The 26,914-nt window shown below is 43.7% G+C and overlaps 2 protein-coding genes across 4 annotated transcripts in view; one reads left to right on the forward strand and one right to left on the reverse strand.

Moving 5' to 3' along the window:
• Positions 1–2,833, reverse strand: part of SLC25A20 (solute carrier family 25 member 20) — a 28,487-nt gene extending 25,654 nt beyond the window's left edge. Inside the window, exon 1 of the mRNA XM_027586826.2 lies at positions 2,587–2,833. Within this exon, the coding sequence (XP_027442627.1) occupies positions 2,587–2,691 (105 nt within the window). The 5' untranslated portion in view covers positions 2,692–2,833. The remainder of the gene's footprint in view (positions 1–2,586) is intronic.
• Positions 2,834–17,365: 14,532 nt separating this feature from the next.
• Positions 17,366–26,914, forward strand: part of ARIH2 (ariadne RBR E3 ubiquitin protein ligase 2) — a 50,796-nt gene continuing 41,247 nt past the window's right edge. The window contains exons 1-3 of one of the 3 annotated variants that reach the window (XM_027583611.2): positions 17,366–18,757; positions 21,734–21,792; positions 23,815–24,158. In XM_027583611.2, the coding sequence (XP_027439412.1) occupies positions 23,910–24,158 (249 nt within the window). In that variant the 5' untranslated portion in view covers positions 17,366–18,757; positions 21,734–21,792; positions 23,815–23,909. Of the gene's footprint in view, positions 18,758–21,733; positions 21,793–23,814; positions 24,159–26,914 lie in introns of those variants that run through there. The other 2 variants (XM_027583612.1, XM_027583613.2) reach the window with 2 other exon arrangements.

Here is a 26,914-nt window from a genome sequence, read left to right on the forward strand (position 1 = left end):
AAGTCCTTTGCCCATTTTTTAATTGGGCTATTTGTCTTTTTATTGAGTTATAAGAGTTCTTTACACATTCTGGATCCCAACCAACATCTGCAACCTCACAAGTGACCCTGAGCCAGACTATCTGCCTAAGCTGCCCCCAAAATCCTGCCTCACAAAGACTGTGAGAGTTAATGACTGTTGTTGTTTCATATCACTAAGTTTTGGGGTAAGTTGTTACACTGCAATAGATAACTGATATACCCAGTTACTTCTGCAGTCTATTTCCTGGCTGTTTTTCCTGCTCAGAGTTCTTCTGCTTCCAAGTCCTTCTCAGGTTGTTATCATACTAACTTTTTCAAAACACCATTTTCAGCATGCTGTTCCTCTGTTTCTTTAGAATCTCTTATTCTCATATTTGTTAGGGCCTTACATGTCACAGTAAGGAATCACTCTCTAGGCAATGGAGAGGACATGCAAATCTGAATTTATAGGACAGAACGGTAGAAATGTCCAGAGGCTCCCACTGCTTTATATCTAAAATCCCTTATTTTGGCTTTCAGATCCTCCACAGTCAGACACAACCTCCCTCGCTTGGTAGGTAGGGAGAAGTGGATCAAAACTGTTGATCCCTTCCCATGATTTTGTGTAAATCTCATCCTTGTCCCATCATGACATTGGCCATCCAAGCCAGCGAGAACATTAAAGTACCCCATGGTTGGGGCGCCTGGGTGGCTCAGTCGGTTAAGCGTCTGCCTTTGGCTCAGGTCATGATCCCAGGGTCCTGGGATCGAGCCCTACATCGGGCTCCTTGCTCAGCGGGAAGCCTGCTTCTCCCTCTCCCACTCCCCCTGCTTGTGTTCCCTCTCTTGCTGTGTCTCTCTCTGTCAAATAAATAAATAAAATCTTTAAAAAAAAAAAGTACTCCATGGTTGATGTTATTTTACAGCCTGACCCCCACTGCCAAGCCTGTATCTGCCTTCACTCTTGCCCTCCCCAGGCCCAGAATGTCTGGGGTTTTCTACTTCTCCAGTCAGAACTCAGCCAGCCCTTAGCCACCTGCCACACAGCCTTTCCAAGCTCCAACTCCTTCTCAGGCCGTAACTAGTGACCTTGGACCTTTGAAGGTGCTGGAGCCCACGTGGCTCTCTGAGGTCAAAAGGCCTGCAATCAGCAATTTGTGGTTTTGTTTAAGCTTAAAAGAGGCTTTCTGGCTGATAAAAGTGCCAGGGAACATTTTCAGTCATTTACACTTCAGTACAGAGATCACTGGGCCCTTCCTGAAAGTCACATCTGTGGGGAGGAAGAGCAAGAGGATACAGAAGTTAAGAGCAACATTTGTGTAAAGCAGCCAAGAAGGGTTTTGTTTTGTTTCAAGAGAGGTCCCAAATGCCTGGAACTAACAAGACGTCTGGCTACATGGCTCAAGAGTAGGATGAGAGACCAGATGCTTTTCCTCTCTTAATAGACAGTGCTGCCTAAAACGACCACTTTCTGGGAAGCACTAACACACACAGCATTTACCATCAGCTGAATAAACATCTGATTTTATGTTTCACAGTACCCTAACCAGCCTGGTTGTTTTAAACCTGATCTTCCTGTAGAAGATCTTCTCCGGCTCTTCTCCCAGATGAACGGCAGCAAAGAGGTTGCTGCCCAGACCTGCCAAGAGGAAATGTCCCCAGAGCAATCTCCTGCGGAAGAAACCCAACCAATATTCTAATAAGTCCCCTACACAGACTTCCCACTCTGCAAGACTTATGTCTGCTCCCCGCAGGCCCACCCTGGACATGATCTGTCAATTTCCTCCAAATGTGTGTCCAGAAGTAAGGTTAGAAAACTCGGATAAAGTTTTAAATGCTAAGTCGCAGGGCATGGACTTTGGTCTCCAGGCAGGCCTTGCTAAAAGTGCTAAAAGTGGGAAGAACTGAGGCAGGATGTGAGGAAAACCAGGTAACTGGTCCTGGTGAGTTTCCTCCTTCCCAGAGCCAGTTTGATTATGGCTTCCTCACGTGGCAGTTGTGAGGATAATCCTGGCCCTGGGCAAAATCAGTCACTTGCTTTACTTGGAAGGGATTCAATCTCTGAGGTTATGATCACCTCCCACCGGAGGCCTGTCAGGTTACGGAGGTGACAGGCTGAAGATGGCCAACCCCCAGCGGGGAAAATGAGGAGCCGGTGATGGGGGCCCAGAGAATGTGTCAAAAGACGTCTCTAGAATAACTGCGCCTCTGCCTAGCTCTCTTTCTGAGGAGGGCTTTAACAGGTGACCAGTTTCAATCCTGCTGATAATGTTATAAGGTTTGCTGATATCAGAGCTTTGAGGAGGCGGTTTTCTTTCCTATCCCCAGAGAAGTGGCGGAGGGTCAGGAGAGGATGCCGGACAGAGAACTTTAAATCAGAGCCCTTGATGGTCGGTTAGATGCTGCTCTCTCTGCGCTTCCCCCCACCCCCCGATCCTCGAAAAGAGTGAAAGGGAGAGTCCCTAGACTTCTCATGTAAACTCTCACGGGCCCCGCTTCTATCCCGGGCTGCGCCTCGTGGGAGAGGCTACTGTCTGCGCCCCTCCCGGGCCTCCTCCCTCCAGCCGGCGCCCCAGCCACCTCGCACCTTGACGGTGTCCAGCGGGTGCCCCACAAATACCAGGCACATGCCGCCAAAGCCGCCGGCCAGCAGGTTCTTGAGCGGGCTGATGGGTTTCACTTCGTCTGCCATGGTCCGTCCGTCCACCTCGCCAGCAGTGTGTCGGTCTGTTCCGAACCCGTCCTGCTCCACAGCCCCAGCCACAGCGCCTGCAGCGCCGACCTTTCACCCACTTTCGGGTGGGCGGGGCAAGAGCGGGAGACAGGTTGGGAGGAGGGCCCAGGCTGCAGGGTCCGGCTTCCGCTGGGGAGGGCGGCTTCCGGTCGAGGCCCCGCCCCCGACAGGCGTGGTTCGAGGAAGCGGAGCCGGCCCCCACACCCTCTGGGCGGTGTTTGGGAGAGCGGGCGGTTACGGTTACTCCTCCAGGAAGTCTTCCTGGACTTGAATGTTTTCTAATCTGGGCTCCCATTCCTCCAGTCACTCCACTGAGGCCGACAGCGCTTTGCTATGTTCCAGGCGCCCTTCCAGGTGCTGGAGGCACAGCTGGTAGCCCAGCACACGGGTCCCTGTCCATGTGGAGCTTACAGAGCATAACAAAGATAAATAAGTGAAAACTGCATAGTGTATCAAGTGGTGATAACTGCTTTGGAGAAAAACCTGGAAAGAGGGTTAGAGAGTATGGGAGAGAGCAGGTGGGTGATAGGCAGTTTTAAGTAGGTAAGGGAGGGTTTCACTGAGGAGATGAGGGAGTGAGTCCTGTCCAAAGATATAGGGTGGAGGGTGAGGGACCTAAGAAGCAGAGGAAAAGAAAATGCAAAAGCCCTAAGATGGGCTGTGCCTGGCCTGTTTGAGGAACCACAGAGAGGACTTTGTGGCTATAGCAGAGTGAGGGAGAGGAAGGAGTAGCAGGTAAAGACATGAGATAATACTGGCACATTAAACAGGCTTTGTGTGCCACTATGAGCACATCAGCCTCTCCTCTGAAGAAGATGGGAGACAGAAGCCATTCTGGGTTTGTTTGTTTGTTTGTTTTTAAAGATTTATTTATTTGAGAGAGTGTGTGTGCTAGAGCGTGGGGGGGAGGGAGGGGAAGAGAGAGGGAAGAGAGAAACTCAAGTGGACTCCATGCTGAGAGTGGAACCTAATGCGAGGCTCCACCATAGGACCCTGAGATCATGACCTGAGCCAAAACCAAGAGGCCAACACTCAACTGACCGCGCCACCCAGGTGCCCTGCCTTTCTGGGGTTTTGAGCAGGGGAATGACAGTGAGTTAACAGCACTGTAGGGAGCAAGGAGGAAGCAGGGAGCCTTGACGAAGCTAAAAGTAATGGTCAGAGGTGCTGGCTTGGATGGGACACAGAAAAGGAGGTGGTGAGAGGTATTTGGATTTTGGATATATTCTGAAAGAAGAATCTAAAGGAATTGTTAATGAATAGAACATAAGGTATGTGAGAGAGGAGTTAAGGATGATGCTAATATTTTTGCCTTAATGACTCTAGGTGGATGGTATCCAAGTATTCACTATCTTACTCTTTCATCATTTCTGTGTGTTTGAAAATATTCAATTAAAAAGCTGTGAATAGGGGTGCCTGGCTGGCTCAGTTGGAAGAGCATGAGACTCCTGATTTTGGGGTTGTGAGTTCAAGCCCTATGTCGGGATTACTTAAATAAGTAAAACTTACACAAAAACAATAGACATGTGGCAGGTACCTCACTGCCAAGCTGACCTGATAATAGTCCTCCTTTGTAGTCCTTTCAGGCTAGAGGGAAGCCTGGAGTGGGGAAGATGGGCAGACCATGTATGCTGGGGGCGGAAAGATGAGTAACACGATCAGGATTGGGATCTGACTGAGCCTGGCTGGTCTAGAAGTCCTATAGGGGAGTAGAGGGCAAAGAGGCTGAGGCAAGGGCCCAAAGCCTGTCTACTCTGGGGAGCCGGATGGAAAAGGAGCTAGAACCCAGTGGCTAATATTACCAGAAACCTGCAGCAACTCTGGGTTTCAGAAACACTGCAGTTGCTGTACTCATGGTACCCTGAGGACATATTTGATCATTATCAGGTGTACAGATTGGGAACCAGGGGAGAGGTGAAGCCAGAGACAGAGCCAGGAAGGCTTCAGCAAAGAGACGTATATGCAACCCCTGGAAGACTATACCATGGGGAAATGGGCTGGCATCTTAGGAGGAGCCCCCAAAACAGAAGTTGCTACTAGAGTTTTAGAGGAAACCAAAGAGAGAATGATGCCTTTCAGTAAAAGGGATGAAAGGGTCAAATGCTGGGTCAAGCTAAGGAATTTTAAACACTCCTTAGGTTTAACTATTAGTCATTGGTGACATTTAGAAGAAGCTTGCCAGGAGTGTTGATGTAATGGGTTGAGTACTGAACAGGCCGCAAGAAGGCAGGGCACTGAACATCAATTAATTACTGGTTTGAGGAGTTTGGCAGCGAAGCAAAAAGAACAAAGGCTTAAAGGAAGGTTTAGATTTTGGTGTTTAAGATGGGACTGAGGCTGAGGGAAATATCAAGAAAAGACAGAGAAAGCACTGCTGATAAGACAAGGTCCCTAAGGGCGCCTGGGTGGCTCAGATGGTTAAGCGTCTGCCTTCGGCTCAGGTCATGATCCCAGGGTCCTGGGATCAAGTCCCGCGTTGGACTCCCTGCTCCTTGGGAGCCTGCTTCTCCCTCTGTTTCTCTCTCTCTCTCTCTCTCTGTCTCTCATGAATAAATAAATAAAAATCTTTAAAAAAAAAAAAAAAGACAAGGTCCCTAAGGTGATGGGAGTGGTATCTAGTGTGTGTGGCATCACCCAGCAAGCTTCTTCTAAATCCCTGGGATCTCCAGGACTCAATCTCTGGAACTGAGTCCTGGCACAAGAGTCTTTAAAGCTTTGTGACTGGGTTGGAGAAGCACCCACTGTTAAGAACCTCCGAAACAGAAGAAAACTGTTTAAGATAGGCAAGGAGACAGCTCATAGGCCAATTGTAAAGTAAGGTAGCATAACACCTGACATGCAGTAGGTGCTTAAAAGGCTGATTGTTGTTGGGGCTCCTGCATGGCTCAGTTGGTTAGGTGTCTGACTTTTGAGTTCAGCTCAGGCCATGATCTCAGGGTCGTGAGATCGAGCCCCGTGTTCAGCTCTACGCTGAGCGTGGAGCCTCCTTAAAGGTATTCCTTCTCTCCTGGGGCACCTGGGTGGCTCAGGCAGTTAAGCAACTGATTCTTGCTTTCAGCTCAGGTCATGATCACATGGGTCATAGGATCAAGCCCTGTGTTGGGCTCCACATTCAGCAGAGAGTCTGCTTGAAGATTCTCTTCCTCTATCTTTCCACCCCCTCCTTAAAAAAAAAAAAAAAAAGGATGATTGTTGTTGAGTAAGTTACAAAGTGGGTTTCTGTCCTCAGAGGACAGAAATCTCAGAGGACAAGAATCTCAGACATTAGAACAAGAAAGGGCAGTTAGAAGAGAGCTCAAGTGCAAAGCAGATTGTCAGTTCCTGACACTTGCGATTTCCTCCTGACTTTCTTCCCCAGTGATCATCTTTGTGTTTGTTTCCCATAGATTATGGGGAATTTCAACCAGGAGAGGGCCACATGTTCACTGAACCCTTCCTGTTTGCAAAACTCTGTGCTAATCACTGGATTGATCTCAGGAGTTTTACTGAGCAGAAGGTCCAAGATTCAGGATTTCGTAATGGGACCTTATTTCTCTCACTTACTGCTTGTAATACTCTGGCTACAGAAGAGAAGCTAATTTAGAGTCAACCTGCACTCAGAGCAGCTTCTAGGAGAGATGGTCTTTGATATAAAACAGCCTTCCTAGTAACCCCTGCTGGTAACCTTGAGCACCTCCATGACAGACCACAATGTGGACTCTACTTAAGCCCACCAGGTCCTATTAAATCCCCAAAGGGTAACTGATAATTCACTAAACAAATGGTCTTCCTGCCTATTTATCTGGTCAGCCTTACCCACAACTAGAAAACTGACATGAAGGGGTGCCTGGGTGGCTCAGATGGTTAAACATCTGCCTTCGGCTCAGGTCATGATCTCAGGGTCCTGGGATCGAGTCCCACCTCGGGCTCCTTGCTTAGCAAGGAGACTGCTTCTCCCTCTACCTGCCACCCCCCCTGCTTGTACTCTCCCTCTCTGGCAAATAAGTAAATAAAATCTTAAAAAAAAAATAGAAAACTGACATGAAATTTAATCTGACTATGCCATTTCCTGCCAAAAATCATCTTCAGCTCCTCATTGCACCATAATAATATACAAGTAGTATTCTCTGGGCAGTCAAGGCTTTTCATAATTTCATAGTAGCGCACTCCCTCAACCTTGTTTTTCTCTAGACTCTAGCTTCATCTCTGAGCAAACTGAGCTTCTCCTGGTTACCACACAGACCTGTTATTTAATTGCCTCCCACCCTTGACCCAGGCCTTTACACGAACTTTTCCCTTCAGCACATAGTGTCCTTCTTCCTACTCCCTAACATGCGGATGCAAGAGACATATACTGAGTTGCTTCCACATGCTAGACATTGTCCAACCAGTGGTTCTTAGCCATTTTCAGGGTGGAAAATCCCTGGTACCCCTTCCCCAGAAAAGTGTACATATACATATGCAGGTTTGCTTTCAGTCTCATGAGAATTTGAAGCCATCCTTGGACCTCAGATGAGAAGCCTATTCCTAAACCCTGGAAATCAAATATGGGCTAATCTTCCTAATGTCCCTTCTTTGGTCCTTTTTTCTTCTTTCTTTCTTCCTGGCCTCAGATTCTAAGTCTGGGCTGAAATCTCTCCAATCTCTACTCGTCATGGGCTCCACCCCTGCTGCCCACAGGGATCTCAAACTCAACACACCTAAAGGTAAATGGCATCCAGGAAAAAAGAACCCACAGGAAATCTTGAATTTAAAAGTACTTCACAAGTGAGCTGAATTAAAGTATGGACACGCCTAGAAAGAAAATTAGAAAGCTGAACAATCAAGTTGATAAATCTCTTTAAAAAGGCAATGTGAAAAAAAAAGACAAGCTGAAAAAGAGAGGGAAATTATGACACAGAGGACAGATTCAGAGGTCCCCACCTCTCTAATAGTATTTCCAGTAGGAAATGACAGAGTAATAGTATTACTAATAGTATTTCCAGTAGGAAAGGACTGAGTAAGGAGAGAAGGATATAATCAAAGAAATAAAGAAGAAAATATCTCAGTAGGAAACTCACATCTTTCAACTGAAAAGGGCCAGTGAGGACCAAGCAAGATGAATAACAAAAGGCATCTATTTGTACTGTGGCAACTTTTCAGAACAAAAGGGAAAAGAATCTTAAAAGCTTTCAGAGTGAAAAAAAAAAAGGCTATCAAGCAAGGAATAAAAATCAAAACATAGCAGGTTTCTCATTGACCATGCTGACTATAAGACAACAACAGAAAATAAGTTCCAACTTCTGAGGTAAAATAATTTTGAACCTTCAGTCTTATGCCCAGCCGAATTAGCATTCAAGTGGCAGGAAGCAAAAAGCACACTTTCAATGAAGAAAAGAAAAACTTGGAAAGTTTGCTACCCACATGCCTTCTCTGAAGGAATTATTCAAGAATATACTACAGCTGTCCATCAACAGATGAATGGATAAAGAAGATGTGGTAGATAGATAGGTAGATAGATAGATAATAGAATATTATGCAGCCATCAAAAATGAAATCTTACCATTTGCAACGGTGTGGATGGAACTAGAGGGTATTATGCTAAGGGAAATAAGTCAATCAGAGAAAGACAATTATCATATGATCTCACTGATATGTGTAATTTGAGAAACAAGGCAGAGGATCATAGGGGAAGGGAGGAAAAAATGAAACAAGAAACCAGAGAGGGAGACAAACCATAAGAGACTCTTAATCTCAGGAAACAAACTGAGGGTTGCTGGAGTGGACGGGGGTGGGAGGGATGGAGTGGCTGGGTGATGGACACTGGGGAGGTTATATGTTGTGGTGAGTGCTGTGTGTTGTGTAAAACTGATGAATCAGATCTGTACCCCTGAAACAAATAATACATTATATGTTAATAATAATAATAATGATAAAAGAATATACTAAAAAAAAAAGAATATACTACAGCTAAACAAATAAATCCAAGAAAGAAAACATGGTAAGCAAAAAAACTTGCAAAACTAATAGTTATCTTAATAATCATTGATGTTCAATTAAAAATAAGAATCTGGTACAAAAATTCCAGAAGATTCATATGAGACATGGTATCTGGGCCATATCCAACAGTTTTCTGTACGTGGTTGCTTTCACTGTTACTTATTCCTAAATTTTAGAGGCTAACATAACCCTGATGCCAAAATCAGACAAGGATAGCATTCACATTAGAAAAAGGAAACCAGAAACTATCATCACTTAATGCATGAATAACAAAAATATTAACAGTAAAATATTAGCAAATCAATTCCACAAAGTTTTTTTTTAAGATTTATTTATTTATTTATTTGAGAGAGAGAATGAGATAGAGAGAGAGAACATGAGAGGGGGGAGGGTCAGAGGGAGAAGCAGACCCCCTGCCGAGCAGGGAGCCCGATGCGGGAATTGATCCAGGGACTCCAAGATCATGACCTGAGCCGAAGGCAGTCGCTTAACCAACTGAGCCACCCAGGCGCCCTTCCACAAAGTTTTAAATGGATAAGGTATTATGACCAAATGTAGTTTAAAATCAGTGAATCCCAGGGCACCTGGCTGGCTCAGTGGGTGAAGTGTGCAACTCTTGATCTCAGGGTCTTGGGTTCAAGCCCCATGTTGCTTGTGGAGCTTACTTAAAAATCCCATAATGTGGTCATAACACTAATATAGTAAGGATGACAATCCATGATCATCTCAATAAATGGTAAGAACCATGTCATATTTGTGGTAGACATGGAGTTTTACCACCTAGAACCTTCTTCAAGGAAGGCCTGGCTGCCCAGCTGTGGAACATAGAGTAGCAGATAGCCTCCAGCTCTCAGTCCTTCAGGAGATGGCCTTAGTTTCAGATAGCTGCCTCCCCTCTCGGCATACCCTTCCCAAGACAGCCTACACCCAATGATTGAGCAAGTGTATAAATCCAAGTTTGTAAAAGTATATAAATGCCTGGTGAGTCTGACCTGGTATAAGATACTCTGATAGGCAACCGTTCATTCTTTTTTTTTTTTAATTTTTTTATTGTTATGTTAATCACCATATATTACATCATTAGTTTTTGGTGCAGTGTTCCATGATTCATTGTTTGTTCATAACACCCAGTGCTCCATGCAGAACGTGCCCTCCTCAATACCCATCACCAGGCTAACCCATCCCCCTCCCCCCCTCCCCTCTAGAACCCTCAGTTTGTTTTTCAGAGTCCATCATCTCTCATGGTTCGTCTCCCCCTCTGACATACTCCCCTTTTCTTCCTCTCCTGTTATCTTCTTCTTTTTCTTTTTTCTTAAAATATGTTGCGTTATTTGTTTCAGAAGTACAGAACTGTGATTCAACAGTCTTGCACAATTCACAGTGCTCACCGTAGCACATACCCTCCCCAATGTCTATCACCCAGCCACCCCATCCCTCCCACCCCCAACCACTCCAGTAACACTCAGTTTCTTTCCTGAGATTAAGAATTCCTCATATCAGTGAGGTCATGTGATACATGTCTTTCTCTGATTGACTTATTTCACTCAGCATAACACCCTCCAGTTCCATCCACGTAGTTGCAAATGGCAAGATCTCATTCCTTTTGATGGCTGCATAATATTCCATTGTGTATATATACCACATCTTCTTTATCCATTCATCTGTCGATGGGCATCTTGGCTCTTTCCACAGTTTGGCTATGGTGGACATTGCTGCTATAAACATTGGGGTACACGTACCCCTTCGGGTCCCTACATTTGTATCTTTGTGGTAAATACCCAGTAGTGCAATTGCTGGATCGAACGGTAGCTCTAATTTCAACTGTTTCAGGAACCTCCATACTGTTTTCCAGAGGGGTTGCACCAGCTTGCATTCCCACCAACAGTGTAGGAGGGTTCCCCTTTCTCCACATCCCCGCCAACATCTGTCGTTCCCTGACTTGTTAATTTTAGCCATTCTGACGGGTGTGAGGTGGTATCTCATTGAGGTTTTGATTTGGATTTCCCTGATGCCGAGCGATGTTGAGCACTTTTTCATGTGCCTGTTGGCCATTTGGATGTCTTCTTTGGAGAAATGTCTGTTCATGTCTTCTGCCCATTTCTTGATTGGATTATTTGTTCTTTGGGTGTTGAGTTTGGTAAGTTCTTTATAGATTTTGGATACTAGCCCTTTATCTGATATGTCATTTGCAAATATTTTCTCCCATTCTGTCGGTTGTCTTTTGGTTTTGTGGACTGTTTCTTTCGCTGTGCAAAAGCTTTTTATCTTGATGAAATCCCAATAGTTCATTTTTGCCCTGGCTTCCGGCAACTGTTCATTCTGTTACAGGGTTGCAGGGTTCTTGCGTCCCAGAGCCAAAGAATGAGTCTCGTGGACACAAAAGGGTGAAGTGATAGCTTATTTAAAGTGAAGGTGAGAACAGAAAGAAATCTCTCTAGAGTGAGAGGGGTCCCTTCGTGGTCACCAAATGATGTAGTTTTGGAATGTTGGTGAGGTCCGGAGCCGATGGCCAAGAAAGAATTCTTGAGACATCTTTGGTGCAAAAAGGTGATGTTATTAAAGCCCGGGGACAGGACCCGTGGGCAGAAAGAGCTGCACTGGTGTCAGGAGGAGTGGCCCATTGTGTACTTTCAAGTTGAGAGGGGGTTAGGGATAGCCTAAGTCTCTAAGGAATTTTGGAAGGAAGGTTTCCAGGACCTTGAGGGGGTTGGCTCTTGTTGGGAAAAGGTCATTTATTACTGTCTAATAAAACCTTAGTCATGAGTCCCTTCAGATGTATATCAGTGGGTCATATGCTTGGGGGATAATTGCCAACATGTATCTTGGGGGGTAGAGATAAAGGAAGTTTCCAAGGGAATTTTTATATGTTAAAGTAGACTTACAGGATCCTGGGGGTTGAGCTACAATTGCCTTTTGCCCTTAGCAAAGTGTCAGCATCCAGGCAGCTGAGTCCCTAGAGGAATGTCACTCTGCCTGTTTCAAGGACTTGTCAATGGACTGTAAGTAGTAAGGATATTTAGTAATTTTTCTCCTGCCTTTGTTTCCCACATCAATTCCAGTGCTTTCTGCTGGGTTAGTGGCAGGTTCACTGGGCCTGCAACACAGTTTAACTTTTGCCTCTGCCCAATTCTGCTTCCTGCTCCTTCCTTTACATATGTTGGTCCCTAATACATACCTTGCTCTCCCAACTCCGTTTCAGCATTTGTTTCCAGAGAGTTTGACCAGCAATAGTAGCATATGGTCATTCCTTATCAAAAACAAAACAAAAAAAGGGGGGTGGCTGGCTGGCTCAGAGTCAGAGGAGCGGGCAACTCTTGCTCTTGGGGTCGTGAGTTCGAGCCCCACGTTGGGTGTAGAGATTATTTAAATAAAGAAAAATTAAAAAAAAAAAAGGGAAAGAACATAGGGGCAGTTGGTTGGCTCAGTCAAAAGAGTGTGTGACTCTTGATCTCCAGGTTGTGAGTTCAAGCCCCACGTTGGGTATAGAGATTACTAAAAAAAAGAAATATATAAACTTTTAAAAAAGGGAAAAGAACATAAAACTGGACACTTAAGATTTTAAGTAAATTCCCTTGTAATAGATAAAACACAACTATCTCAAAAAAACACACACAGCTGGGACGCCTGGGTAGCTCAGTCAGTAGAGCATGCACTCTTGATCTCAGGCTTGTGAGTTCAAGACCCACGTTGGGTGTGGAGTCTACCTAAAAAAAAATTTTTTTTAAAGCAACTTAGTAACTATATCTTTCTTAGCAAAAATGTTTAAAGGTGAATTAGAAACCTTCCTATTAATGAGAGGAACAAAGGTATGCTTTTGATCATGATTACTGCTTAACCTTTTATTGAACATGGTAGCCAAGACGATAAGACCAATAGGAAAGAAGGAGGGAAAAGAAGAAAGTAGGAAACGAAGGAAGAAAGAAAGAAAAAAAGGAGGGAAAAAGAGAGGGAGGGAAATAAGACAAGGAAAGAAGAATAAATGAAAAATTTAAATATTAAAAATTAAGAATCCAAAATATCACAATTTTCAAGTGATCTAAATGCTTACTTTTAAAATTCAAGAGAATCAGTTGAAGACCCATTGAAACTAAGAAGAAATGTAGTAAAGAGACAGACACAAGAACAATATCCAGAAACAATAGCTTTTCAATACATTAACAATAACCAATTAGGGGCGCCTGAGTGGCTCAGTCAGTTAAGTGTCTGCCTTTGGCTCAGGTCATGATCCCAGAGTCCTGGGATCAAGCTCCACATCAGGCTCCCTGCTCAGCGGGGAGTTTGCTTCTCCCTCTGCCCCTCCCCCTACTCATGCTCTCCCCCACCCCAATAAATAAATAAATAAATACATAGATAGATAAATAAATACAACTCTTTTAAAAAATAACCAATTAGAAAACATGCAAAAAAGAATCTTATTCAGGGCGCCTGGGTGGCTCGGTTGTTTAGCGTCTGCCTTCGGCTCAGGTCATGATCCCAGGGTCCTGGGATCAAGTCCCACATCGGGCTCCCTGCTCAGCGGGAAGCCTGCTTCTCCCTCTCCCACTCCCACTGCTCGTGTTCCCTCTCTCACTGTGTCTTTCTCTGTCAAATAAATAAATAAAATCTTTTTTAAAAAAAGAATCCTATTCAGAATAGTAAGAAAACCCATAACATATCCAGGACTAAATCAAAGATCCATGTGAATAAAATATAAAAATTCAAAGGCATAAAAGAAAAACAAGTGTAAAGACATATTTCTTGGATGCAAAGAGTCAATATTGAGGATATGAGTACTACCTTTAAGTCAATCTTAGAAATTCAGTGCTCTCCAGTGGATTTTTTAAATTTTTATTTTATTTTTTAAAAAGATTTTATTTATTTATTTATTTATTTAGAGAGAGAACAGGGAGAAGGGCAGAGGGAGAGGGAAGAGACTCTCAAGCAGACTCTACAATGAGTACAGAGCCTGACGTGGGGCTCGATCTCATAACCCTGAGATGATAACCTGAGCTAAAATCAAGAGTCAGATGCTTAACCAACTGATGCTTAACCCAGATGCCCCATCTCCCCAGTGGATTTTTTTTTTAAGATTTTATTTATTTATTTGACAAAGAGAGAGAGCACAAGCAGGTGGAGCAGCAGAGGGAGAGGGAGAAGCAGGCTCTCCGCTGAGCAGAGAGCCCGACATGGGGCTCAATCCCAGGACCCTGAGATCATGACCTGAGCTGAAAGCACTGAAGCTTAACCGACTGAGCCACCCAGGTGCCCCGTCCCCAGTGGATTTTTAAAAGTGAAACATGTCAGGGTGCCTGAGTGGCTCAGTCAGTACATGTCCTTTCACACATGTCCTTCTAGGACCTTTTCTATACATCTACATATATATATATATTTTTAAAATAGATTTTGTCAGAGAGAGAGAGAGAGAGAGCACAAGCGGGGGGGGGGGGGAAGTGGCAGGCAAAGGGAGAAGCAGGCTCCCTGCTGAGCAGGGAACCCGACTCGGGACTTGATCCCAGGACCCCAGAATCATGACCTGAGCCGAAGGCAGACACTTAACCAACTGAGCCACCAGGCACCCCCACAACTACATATATATCTACACACACACACACACACACACACACACCCTTTTTTCATTAATAAAAAGCTATTGTAAATATCATTCTGTTTTTTCATTCAGTGGAAGGTGCTACTATTATCCCCATTTCACAAATGAGAAAACTAAGTCAAAGAGAGGTGAAGTTCCTTACCCAAGTTCACACAGCTAGGAAGTCACCAAACTGGGATTCTAACCCTGGGCATCTGGACCCAGACCCTACCACTATAGGCCTATAAGGGTGAAGCCTGTGATTGAAAGCTTTGAAGGGTTTTGAACAGGGAATTGACATATTGCATGCTTTAAAAAGATCTTTCTAGATAATGTATAGAACCGATATAGTGGTTCTATATCATGGGTGGGAGCGTGGAGACTAGTTAATTGCTCACACCCAGGGACACATGTTGGTGGTTTGCACTAGAGCAGCAGATGGGGAGAACTGCCAAATCAGGACATATCATGGAGGTATAGCACTTAGGGATTGAATGTGGAATTGGAAAGGGAAAGAAGAGTCATGAGAGACTTGTGAATTTTTGGCCTGAGTAAACAGTAAGAGATAGAGGCATTACTGAGCTGGGACACACTGGGGGAATGACCAGTTTGGGGATAAAATTGAGTTTTGTTTGGGACTTCAAATTTGAGTGCCAATATGACCTCCAAACGGACAATTGAGTATACTGAATATGTTTAGGGAACCGGGTAGGGCTAGAAAGACCTGTAAGTCATCAGTGTGTTGGAGGTCCTTAGGCAGAGACTGGATGAGATTCCTAGGGAATGAGCGTAGATAGAGCAGAGAATGGAGATGTAGTGACTCTCCTGTGTGGTACTCCTCACAGCAATTTCATACTTATTTCACAATTCCTCTAATTTTTTCATCTCTTACTAGACCAAAGTTCCTAAACTGCAGGGGCTGTGATCTCCTTCCCCCACCATTATATCTAACAACATGTTGCCTGTCCTTCAGCTGGGCTCAAAGAATCAAAGGCATTTTTAAAAGGTGATTTGGCAGTATGAGCAGGGCAGTTGACTCATCAATTCCATTTCTAGAACTAGAACCCCAAACATGTTCACATCTGTGCAAAAAGAAGTACATCCAAGGGTGTTTGTGACATTATTTGTAATTGTGAAAAACTGCAAACAGATGACCTGCAAAGGGAGCATGGTGAAAGAGATAATACATTCATATTAGGAAATACTGAGAAGGGGTCCAGCACTGTGGAGAGAGGGTAGGCTCTGGAGCCACACCAGCAGGGTAAGAATCTCAGCTTGCCCACTTTCTAGCTTTTTAATTTTGAGGAATTACCCGAATTTTCTTTGCCTTAGTTTGCTCATTCTTGGAATGGAGAATAATAATAGCTCTTTCTACTAAGTGAAAAAAGAAGCATCTTATAATAGCCTGTTACTAACAGAAAAAAAACATTTGTGTAAATGTGTGTGTATAGCTATGAATAGATATACATGTGAATGCACAGAAAGGATCAGACAACGGTAACGACCCCAGATAGGGTAGAGAGAGTCCAAGTGAGTTAATGGGAATATTCACACGCTGCTATCAATACTTTTATGTTAATTTTTTACAACTTTAATATATCAATATATTAGTTGCATAATTAAAATCAATAAAAGGGGGCGCCTGCATGGCTCAGTTCTTAAGCGTCTGCCTTCAGCTCAGGTCATGATCCCAGGGTCCTGGGATCGAGCCCCGCATCGGGCTCCCTGCTCAGTGGGAAGACTCCTCTGCCACTCCCCCTGCTTGTGTTCCCTCTCTCGCTGTGTCTCTTTGTTAAATAAAGAAAATCTTAAAAAAATATAAAATCAATATAGGTGAAGATGAAAGCTAGATGTATAAGATACATATATGTAACATGTGATGTGACAGATTATATTTTCCAAAGATGACCATACCACCATATATCCCATTCCACATGCTTTTCTTACGATGTGATACAATGTTAGTTTTCCTCTATTGAGGGTGGGTCTTCATTTCCTTCCTTTGAACCTGAGAGGACATTTGTAACTGCTTGGACCAATAAAATGTGGTAGAAGTAATGCTGCCTAACTTCAGAGGCTAAGTTATAAAAAGAGATAGAGCTTCCACCTAGCTCTGTCTCTCAAGACACTTGTCCCTGGAAACCAGACCAACGTGGAGAGGTCATGTGTGTATGTGTTCTGGCTAACAGCTCCAGCTAGACCCCCAGCTGACAGCCACCAAAACCCACTGGATATGTGAGTAAATAATTCTTCCCCATGATTCCAGCTCCTAGCTTTCGAGTCTTCCAGCTGAGGCCACAGACATTGAGCAGCTGAGACAAACCATTCCCACCATGGCCTGTCTGGATTTCTGAACCACAGAAATCATGAGACTTTATATATTTCACATGCATATATATTTTGAAAAAGTACTATCATACACATTTCATTTCTTATTATTATCACTTGAGTATATCAAAAATACCTTTCCTTATTAATAGATACCTTAGTACAGCATCATTGCTAATGGTTTTCTTCATTGTATATTTTACCATAATTTAACAAACTCTTACTTTAGGACATTTTGGATGCGGCAAATGTTTAATTGGAATTCCTATTTGGAATCACCATTCCAAAGCACATATATGTGCACATATTTTTATGTATATCCTTAAATATTTTGGCTTAATTCTTAAATCTCTATTTCCTGGAGAGAAATTGCCACTGGTTAAAAATATTATCATCAACCCAATAAATGTTTATGTAATAGAGTAATATTTAAAACAAGGTTGGATCTGTGCCCTTAAGAAACTCAGCTTTTGGGGTGCCCGGGTGGCTCAGTCGGTTAAGCGTCCAACTCTTGATTTTGGCTCAGATCATGATCTCAGGGCTGAGACTGAGCTTCCGCCCAGCATGGAGTCTGCTTAAGATTTTCTCTCTCCCTCTCCCTCTGCCCCTCTCTCTTTCTTGCTCCCCCTCTCTAAAACAAACAAGCAAAAACTCACCTTTAGCAGGAGAAAGACAGGTGTGTGCAAATAAGGATAATACGTATTTTCCAATATATTGTATGTACACCCATGTGCTTGACTTATGAACAAATTCTCTATTTTGCAAATGCAATAATGCTACAGAAAGTTTCCTATTATTTGCTGGAGAGCATTTATTACCAGTAACCCAAAACGAGAGCTTCTAATTCAGATTTCATTTGCAGAAAATACACTTTAGGTCCTTTGCTAGTATCATAAAGGAATAAAATAAGCACATTGAAGTTTAATAGACTTTTATGTTGCCAACATATATAGAATTCATAATCCTACAATTGTTAGTCATTGCTGTTAATTTTCACTCCAAATTAATTTGGGCCTCCTAGTATTTGTTTCCTTTTGGGGGGAGGGAGGGATGCTTTCTAGTATTTGCGCCTTATTTAGGTACATGCTCTTAGTTAAACTGAAAGCTGAAAACCATGTATAAGAAATACACGAATACACGCAAGAAGCAAGAACTAAGTAAGAGAGCTCGTTACACACAGTTATCTTGCATATCAGTACATAGACGACTATGTACTATGGATGGAAATAATTTGGGTTATGGGAGGACTTGCACAGCCAGGGTGCTCCCTAACATCACCGGCTTCACACCCGCATTTTCACTTGTGCAGCAGCAACTCGAGTGAGCCTCAGTGGCTTTCTATCCACCATGCTTGGCAACAGGTCCTAGAAGTTAATTGACAGTCATGGGGGCACATACTTCCTAAACCGTTTGAAGAAACCGTGTAACAAGGCAAATGTGGAATTTAATAAACAAAATCACGATTCAATCTTGTACGATGAACGGGAAGCTGAAGAACTGGGTGGGCCACGCAGCGGAGAGTAAAGGGAAAGCCCGGCGTGGTATCTGCGGCTCGGGGGCCACCAAGCGGCGGCCTGAGAGTGTAAGCAGAAATTCCCGGCCCGGCGGAGACCTGAAACCCCAATTCTTCTTCCACCAGATAGCGGCCGGGAAACAACAGTCCTTTACCACTCCATAGGCGTCAGTATGTCTTCTACGTGCACTATACTCGAATACAAACAGTGAAGCGAACAGTGCATCAGAAAAACGCTGGTTAAAATTATACCGGCGGTCGGCGCCGGTAGGAGAAAGCCGGAAGAGACGCCTTGACCACTCTCCAATAAGCCGACTCCTCTCCTCCGCTGCCTCCTGCAGCCATGGGCGCGGGCCATGCCGGGTCACACTCGGGATCGGAGTGCTGGGCTGCAGTGAACCGTTGGCCAAGGAACGGTATTACCCAGCACCAGTCGCGACCTCGGCGACCGCCGATCGACCCCGGGCCGGAAGTGACGCAACTTCACTGAGCACTTCCGGAGCAGCGGAGACCGCTCCGCGGGAGGAAGGAGCGCGGGCCTTGACCGGCGTCGGCCCGTCGCCTCCGCCCGCCGCGTCTGCGCCTGTGTCTGAAACCTCTGGCCCGGCCGGTCCCGGTCTGGCCCGCCCGGGCTCAGCGGCCGCGGGCTGCGGCTCCCGGTAAGTGTGCGGCGCAGGTCGCGGCCTTGTTTACCCCAGCGGGCCGGGGAGGGGGGTGGGCTCTCCGCGCGCCTCCGCCTTCGTCGCCGCCCGCGAGGCCCCGGTGCCCCCGGCCGCCGGTTCCCCGTCTCAGCGTCCAGCGCCGCCCGCGGAGGGGCGGCTGAAGGCTACCACCGGGGCGGGCTGGCTCCTGGCGTCTCTCCGTTTTTCCTCCTCCTGCCGTCTTCCCAGCTCCCGGAGAGGTCGGAGGCCAGCGCCTCTGACCGACTGGCGCCGGCGCATCTGGGCCTTCCCCACCGGGCGCGCCGGGGATACGCGCCGCCTCCGGGGCTTCTCTAGTCATCATTCGGAGCCCTCGCAGTGCCACCCGCGCAGTTAGTTAACGCTCGCCTGCGAAGGGTCCACCTGCGCGTGGGCTCCGTGTCCTCGCGGCTGTCCCTGCGCCTCGGTAGAAACGTGCGGCCCAGGAGCTGCGCCGCCGTCTCGCCGGACGGTGCTGTGCTAGCGGCGGGAGAGACAGCCGTGTTGTCGGATGACTTCACCTCAGTACTGATTGTTGCTCTGTCCCGTAGAACTTTCTGCCACAACGGACATATTTTATACTTTTGTTCCTAAGTAGGGTAGCCACTAGCTACACGTGGCTATTGAACATTTGACTTATGGCTAGTGAGACTGAAAAACCAAATTTTAGGTTTTTATTTAATTTTTAAGTCAAATTTTAATAACCACATGGGGCTAGTGGCTACCGTATTAGACAGGGTAGTATAGTGTAGGGTTTTGAAACTAAGTTACTGGTTCATATTTTAGAAGTGCTAAGTAGTTTTTTTCGGAGATGTAGCGTTAGTAAATGACCATTCAGAGCCAAATATTATGTCTGGAGTAAACATCTTCAGAGTTGCCAAAAAGTGTTTTCGTCAACTTTTAAACAGAGAGAAGTCTTCAGTTTGGATCCTTTAGCTCAGGGAGGGTGTCAGCGTCTCCTGAATACGTGACTTTGGCTGGGGGCGGGGGGTGGGGGGGTGTAATTTCTATTACTCCTTTTCTGTTTGGGGTGGAGGGATTATATTTAACATCCAAAGGAAATCAAAGCGTTGTCATCAGTTCTTTTAATAAGGCAATAACATTCTGGCCCCTTTGAACAATGTTAGCACTCTTTTGAGTAGAATTAGGTATATTTAACTTTGAAAAGATTAAAAATTAAGTTTTTATTCAAACCTGGACCTAGGGGCGCCTGGGTGGCTCAGTTGTTAGTTAAGCGACTGCCTTCGGCTCAGGTTATGATCCTGGAGTCCCGGGATCGAGTCCCGCATGGAGCTCCCTGCTTAGCGGGGAGTCTGCTTCTCCCTCTGACCCTCCCCCCTCTCATGTACACTCTCTCTCTCAAATAAATAAATAAATAAATCTTTAAATCTAGACCTAGAACTCCCACTAAGTATGAAATCACTTTCTCTTTTTTTGGAGGGAAATACGAAGTTTTCCCCTGCTTCTTGAGTACTTAGTTGGTGAGAAGCCTATGGGCAACCTCTAAGTTCAAATTCTGGGGAAAAATCCAGAGAAAGTGGAAAGCATGGTCTTCTGTTTGTTGTGATTCTGAAGGTAGCTTTCTGGATAGTATTAGGTTCTCTGGGATGGTGGTGGGGAGTTGTAAATCTCCGTAGCCAATGGATCTGGTGGAAGTATTGACTCTGGGTAATACCGGTTACCAGCAGTGTGATCCTGGCAAGTCACTTAACCTTTTTGAACTGTGGTTTCCTCATTTGTAAGAAGGGGATGAGAGCCACTTTGTAGAGTTGTGAAGATTTAATGAGAATGAGTCAAACCTGCAATTGGCTCTCACTAAATGAGAGCTAATATTGGTAGTGAAATTTTGTAGATGGGAGCAATATTTATGAATTTTGTTTGCCCAATAAGCAATACCTTGAATAATATACAGGTAAAAGAAAAAAGATTTTAAAAAATCAGTTCTCTACTATTTTAGATCTTCCATAATCATTGTTTGGACTTTGATTTTCATTTGGTTTATATTTGCCTATGTTTGAAGTAGTTTTTTGGAAGTTATAAGTTTTAGTTTTCCGAGAAATCCTTTTTTTTTCTTTTTAAGAGTTTATTTATTTACTTGTCAAAGACAGGTACAGAGGGAAAGAGCACAAACGGGGAGCAGCAGGCAGAGGGAGAAGCAGGCTCCCTGCTGAGCAAGGGGTCCAATGCGGGACTCCATCCCAGGACCCTGGGATCACAACCTGAGCCGAAGTCAGACGCTTTACCGACTGAGCCACCCAGGCATCCCAAGTTTTCCAAGAAATCCTAAAGGATAAAGAAATAGACATAAGATTTCTAATTGAGTAAGCAAGTAGCCTTGCTTACTTATTTAGTCTTGGATAGTGAGATCTGTATCTCTGAGCAGGTCAGATGGCCCTTGAGCATGTCAGAAGAGAGGCGGCACACGGGTATTAATATTGCCTAGTGTGCATCCTATTGGGGACACTTTTTATTTCAAAATAACTTTTTCATGAGTAAAGTGAGATCTGAAATATTGGCAGTATTTTGTGTTATATTATCACCATGGAAGTGACTTTATACTAAAAATTTCATTTTAAGTCAGTTGCAATTTACTTTTTCCACTTCTTTGTAACATTTAGGATTGAAATTGTGGTAGTAATTTAGGGACTCTGAACCATAGGAGTAAGGTGGTGGGTTTTCAAACTAAGGGAGGGAATTAGGTATCTATTTACATTACCAGTATTCTAGGTTAAATAATTACTGGCTGTTTACTTTGAATACTTTCTTTTTTAGAAGGCCATGTAAGTCTTTTCAATATGACATACGTGTTTCTGTGGGACTTTCAAGAAAATAATTTCAGTTACTCTGGTCCCTTGCTGCTTATCCCTTTAAATGTTTTTGCTTGTTAAAAAATAAATTTGCAAAACCAGGGTACCATCTTCAAAAATATAAATAGAATTTCTCTTTTCATTTCAGATGGAAATTATATGACAGAATATTTGGGGTGACATCTTCAAAGATCTTCAAGAATTCAGGTATTTTTAATTTAAAGATTAATTTTTTTCTCCTAAGGGAAAAGTACCGTAGTTCGTTTGTAATTAGGTGGTTCTACCATATAAAACAATTTGTTAAAAGTCAAACTGCAAATATTATATTACTGCTCTCATTAATGTGATTTTAAAAAAACTGGGCATTTATGGTTAGCATGTCAAACTTAGATTCACTGATATTTTTATATTAAAAGGTGGCTCTGTAGTCATTTAGACTGGTTACGTATTCACTACACATTTTTTTCTTTAACATGTTCATTTTAATGTGTTTTAAAATAATTTTTAAAGATTTTATTTACTTGACAGAGAGATAGCTAGAGCAGGAACACAAGCAGGGGGAGTGGGAGAGGGAGAAGCAGGCTTCCTGCAGAGCAGGGAGCCCGATGTGGGGCTCGATCCCAGGACCCTGGGATCATGACCTGAGCCGAAGGCAGGCACTTAACGACTGAGCCACCCAGGTGCCCCTAATGTGTTTTAATTTTTATTTCTTGTCTTAATTATGGTTGATTTTTTGAGAGATTCTTTCCTTTTTTTTAGACTATTTTATTTATTCATTTTATTTTTAAAGATTTTATTTATTTATTTGACAGAGAGCAAGCACAAGCAGGGGGAGCAGCAGGCAGAGGGCGAGGGAGAAGCAGGCTCCCTGCTGAGCAAGGAGCCCAATGTGGTACTCGATCCCAGGACCCTGGGATCATGACCTGAACCGAAGGCAGACGTTTAACCGACTGAGCCACGCAGGCACCCCTAGATTATTTTATTCTTTTTAGAGAGAGAAAGCTCGCACAGTGAGAGCAGGAGGAGGGGCATAGGGAGAGAATCTCAGGCATACTCCCCACTGATCTCACGACCCTGAGATCATGACCTGAACCCAAATCAAGAGTTGGACACTTAACCGACTGAGCCACCCCTTGAGAGCTTAACTATTTCAAATAGACTTTGTATATACTTTTGTATTTAATCCAGATTTGGTTATGTAAGTTATTTACATACCATCCAATGCAGATGCTCTTGCATTTTAAAGTCCTATTAGTTTTTAGATTTAAATCACTATTTAAGGGACGCCTGGGTGGCTCAGTGGGTTAAGCATCTGTCTTCAGCTCAGGTCATGATCCCAGATTGGGCTCCTTGCTCAGCGGGGAGCCTGCTTCTCCCTTTGTTGTTGCTCCCCTTGCTTGTGCTCTCTCTCTCTCTGACAAGTAAATAAAATCTTAAAAAAAAAAAAATCACTATTTAATACTGTTTCTTGCAGATGATTGCTTGAAACAGTACTTGTGGAGAAAAGTTAATGGGCATTTGCCAAAATCTTCTCTGTATATCTGTCGTTTTTCTTTGCTATTGGATCAATTTGTTTGTGTTGAAGTACCCCTTTTAAAGAATCAGTAGAATCCTTTAAAACTGAAAAATCAGTTAACTTTGCAGACTAGAGGAGGTTGTTGAAGAGCTTTGTGTCTTTCGTTTTCTTTACTAACCATGCACCTGTTTTCCAGACATCTGAGAGTGATGTCTATGAAACAGTGGTACTCTTTCCTAGACATTATAGTAGAAAGGAATTGTGTCATTTGTGTACCGTCTGTGTCACTACTCAGTGGGGCATAATTAGCAAAGAGATTTTAATTTTGGTAGCTCAACCTTTAGGTTGCTTCCCTTGTGGGCCTCCAACTGTGGGGATGTGCCTCTTTCTTAAGGACTTGGGAATTTGACCCTTTGACATAAATCCTTGGGAATTTGATCCTTTGACATGGAGTAGATGGCCTTCCTGACTCTTTCATGCCAGGCCCTTCATGTGCAGTTACCATTATTAGCTGCTTCTGCTCCTCAAGGAATGAGTTTTCCTTAGATAAGCCTAGTCAGGGACATGATGGTGTTTCCAGTATGAGTCCAGAGTTGGAATAGGCCATAATAGGGATAGGACCAGGCTATACCATTTTGATTCTTCAGTGGTTACTGTTATAACTTCTCATAGTGAAAGTAAGTAACACTTATTTTTTTCTTTTCCTTCCTTAGAAGACAAAAAACACTAATGCATTTGAGAAAGTGGTAAAGTTTGGGGGGAGGGGAAAAAACTGCTTTCCTGATCTGCAACTTGGCTGGATGCTAAGATGTCTGTGGACATGAATAGCCAGGGGTCTGACAGCAATGAAGAGGACTATGACCCAAATTGTGAGGAGGAAGAAGAGGATGAGGACCCTGGGGACATAGAGGACTATTACGTGGGAGTAGCCAGCGATGTGGAGCAGCAGGGGGCCGACGCCTTTGATCCTGAGGAGTACCAGTTCACCTGTTTGACCTACAAGGAGTCGGAGGGTGCCCTCAATGAGCACATGACCAGCTTAGCCTCTGTCCTGAAGGTGAGCAGTGTTGTCAATTCCAAGTGTAATTCCCCCAATTAAAGCTAAATACAAGCTGTTGCTCACTGACGTCTCCTCCAGACTGATTGAATCAATGGCGCTGTAGTGAAACCAAATTTAGGTATGCGTTGGATTAGTTGGACATTTGATGCTTTGCTTTGTTTCCTAAAATATGCATATTTAAGGCCCTCAAATTCCCAAGTTACTAAGAATTAGAAAGGAAGGATGGGGTGGATTCAGGATAGACTGGAAATACATAGAAGCAGAATTACATAGATTAACACTGGTTTCAGAAAGTGAGTCTTACAAAACTTTATGAGGTAAGATAAGATTAGCCTCAGAATCACCATCCTCCTTACAACCATGTGTGAATTTCTGGCAAATGTCTTTTTTTTTTTTTAAGTGTTAAGACAATTCTTTTTTTTTTTTTTTTAGATTTTATTTATTTATTTGAGAGAGAATGAGAGAGAGTACATGAGAGGGGGGAAGGTCAGAGGGAGAGCAGACTCCCTGCCGAGCAGGGAGCCTGATGCAGGACTCAGTCCTGGGACTCCAGGATCATAACCTGAGCCGAAGGCAGTCGCTTAACCAACTGAGCCACCCAGGCACCCTGGCAACTGTCTTGAGAGGTACCCAGGATGTGCCCTGAATAATCAGTGCCTCTGGGCTAATTGAACTCCATTGTTTCATATACTAATGTCTAATGTTGAAAGAGATTTTAGCTTGTATTTCCTTGATTTTGGGGGTGTTATATGGAAACTTTAATGAGTGAGTTATTCCAGCAAGAATCTTATTTTTAACACAAAATTCGTATGCTTTTCAATCTTGCACCTCAGGCGGGTTTTATTGTCCTTACCATGTACGTTTTGTGCTATGTAATATTAAACTAGTACATAGTCCACTCACATAAAACACTATGTACTATGAACATTTTTATGGTCATTTAGACAATTTCCTAGCATGTTTCTTCCTCCTCTAATATTGGCCATTATGTGAAAGTGGGGACATTTCTCTTATTTCATTGCCCTTCCTTCAGGAACTGTTATATGGATCTTGTTAATCTGCTTAAATTGAAGGCCAAGGGCACATTGGCATGATTTCAATCAAGTAATTTTCTTGTTGGTATTTAAATGGAAGTAACTAAGGTATGCCGTGTGTGATTTCTATAAAAGCTGCTTTACCTACTAGTTTAGGGATTTTTTTTCCCCAGGTGGTCAGTGAAGGCTCATTAATACCTTGGATTTGGATATTCAGGGCTTTATTAGCAACTAGTGGGAAATTGAAATCTACAGCTTTTTTTGTGACTCGCTCCTGGGAGGGTTGCAGACTTCCTTTCTTGTGCTCAGAAAACTTTGAAGAACGGAGACCCATTGGAACCTCTGGATTTGGGATTTCTCCCCCTTGGCTTTAGCAAAGCTGCTGGGACCTCTTTCTAGAGGACATTTCCCTGGTGGAAAAGGCATCAGATCTCTTCCTAACAATGCACACACCTCTCTATCTGGTCAGCTAGTTTCTTTTGCTTTAACCATTTTGTCAGGTTATACACAGTGTTGGTATTTAAAATTAGAAAAGGTATCGTCAGGTGTGGCTACGTGCTGGACAGTATCAGTTGACTAAGTTCATCAGATGTTCTCACCTGTGCATAAGAATTCTCTTCCCTCTGTGCTGACTTTCCTACCCTGCTGGAGACAGCTGAGGGGCCCAGACACCTATCCTCATTTTTTTTTAATTGTGGTAAAATACATGTAACATAAAATTTACCCATTTTACATTTTTCCTTGCTGTTAAGCTGATATAGGGTCAGCCCTCTGGAAAGTCTTCTCCCCATTTTAGAAAGCCCTCCCTTTCCTTCCTCTCCTTTTATACCCTCAGGGCTCCTTCAGAGTCTAGCTTTTACTTTTCCTGAGTGAGCCTTCTTGAGACCCCTACAGCACAGTGGTTGTACCCTCCTTTGTTCTTGGTACCTGAACATTACAACTCATGTATATTAGAGCACATACTGCAGTCTTTGGACCGCTTTATGTTGTTTTACCTTACCATGTATTTTTGCCTAATCTCTCCAACTAGATTGTCACTTCATGGAGGGCAGAAACTGCTTTATACCTTTTCTCCCCCATCATTCCTGTCACAATGTTTCATCCATAGTAGGTGTTGAATAATTTCTTGGATACTGTGAATTTTGTCAGCTGTTGATGACAATAGCTGATGCTGCTGTGAACTAGATTCCCTAGTCCCTCTACTGTACATCCTTCTCTGCTATTAGGAAAAGGCATTGTTCTGACCCTCAAGATCATGAAAGGAAGGAGCAAAACGAACTTGGTATAGAGAGGAAGAAATAAAAAGAGATGGAAGAAAGTTGAAACACTAGGAAAGGGTTGAAGAGAAAATGGGGCAAAGGGGAAAATAGTCCATGAAAATTTAGATCACGGTAGAAGATAGATTTTCCCCCCTCCCTAAACCTCACTGAGAAGCATGCTAATAACCATTTTCTTTCTGGGGCAGGGCAGCAAGGGTCCTGGCTCTTTTGGTGGCTTGGCTGCACATAAAGGGACTCAGTGGTGTTTTAAGTAGTTTCAGAATTTGACCAAAGAGGCTAGGCAAAAACAGCTTGGTTAAGAGTAAAGGAGAGGGAATCACATACAATCTTCCTTTTTCAGGCTGGCTGAAAACTTAACATTTTTATTTTTGTAATTAATATTTTATGAGATGAGAGGGAATAATTTAAGTGCTGCATTTACAGAACGGTGTTTATTGGT

This window comes from Zalophus californianus, chromosome 1, assembly GCF_009762305.2.
Source record: "Zalophus californianus isolate mZalCal1 chromosome 1, mZalCal1.pri.v2, whole genome shotgun sequence".
NCBI lineage: Eukaryota > Metazoa > Chordata > Mammalia > Carnivora > Otariidae > Zalophus > Zalophus californianus.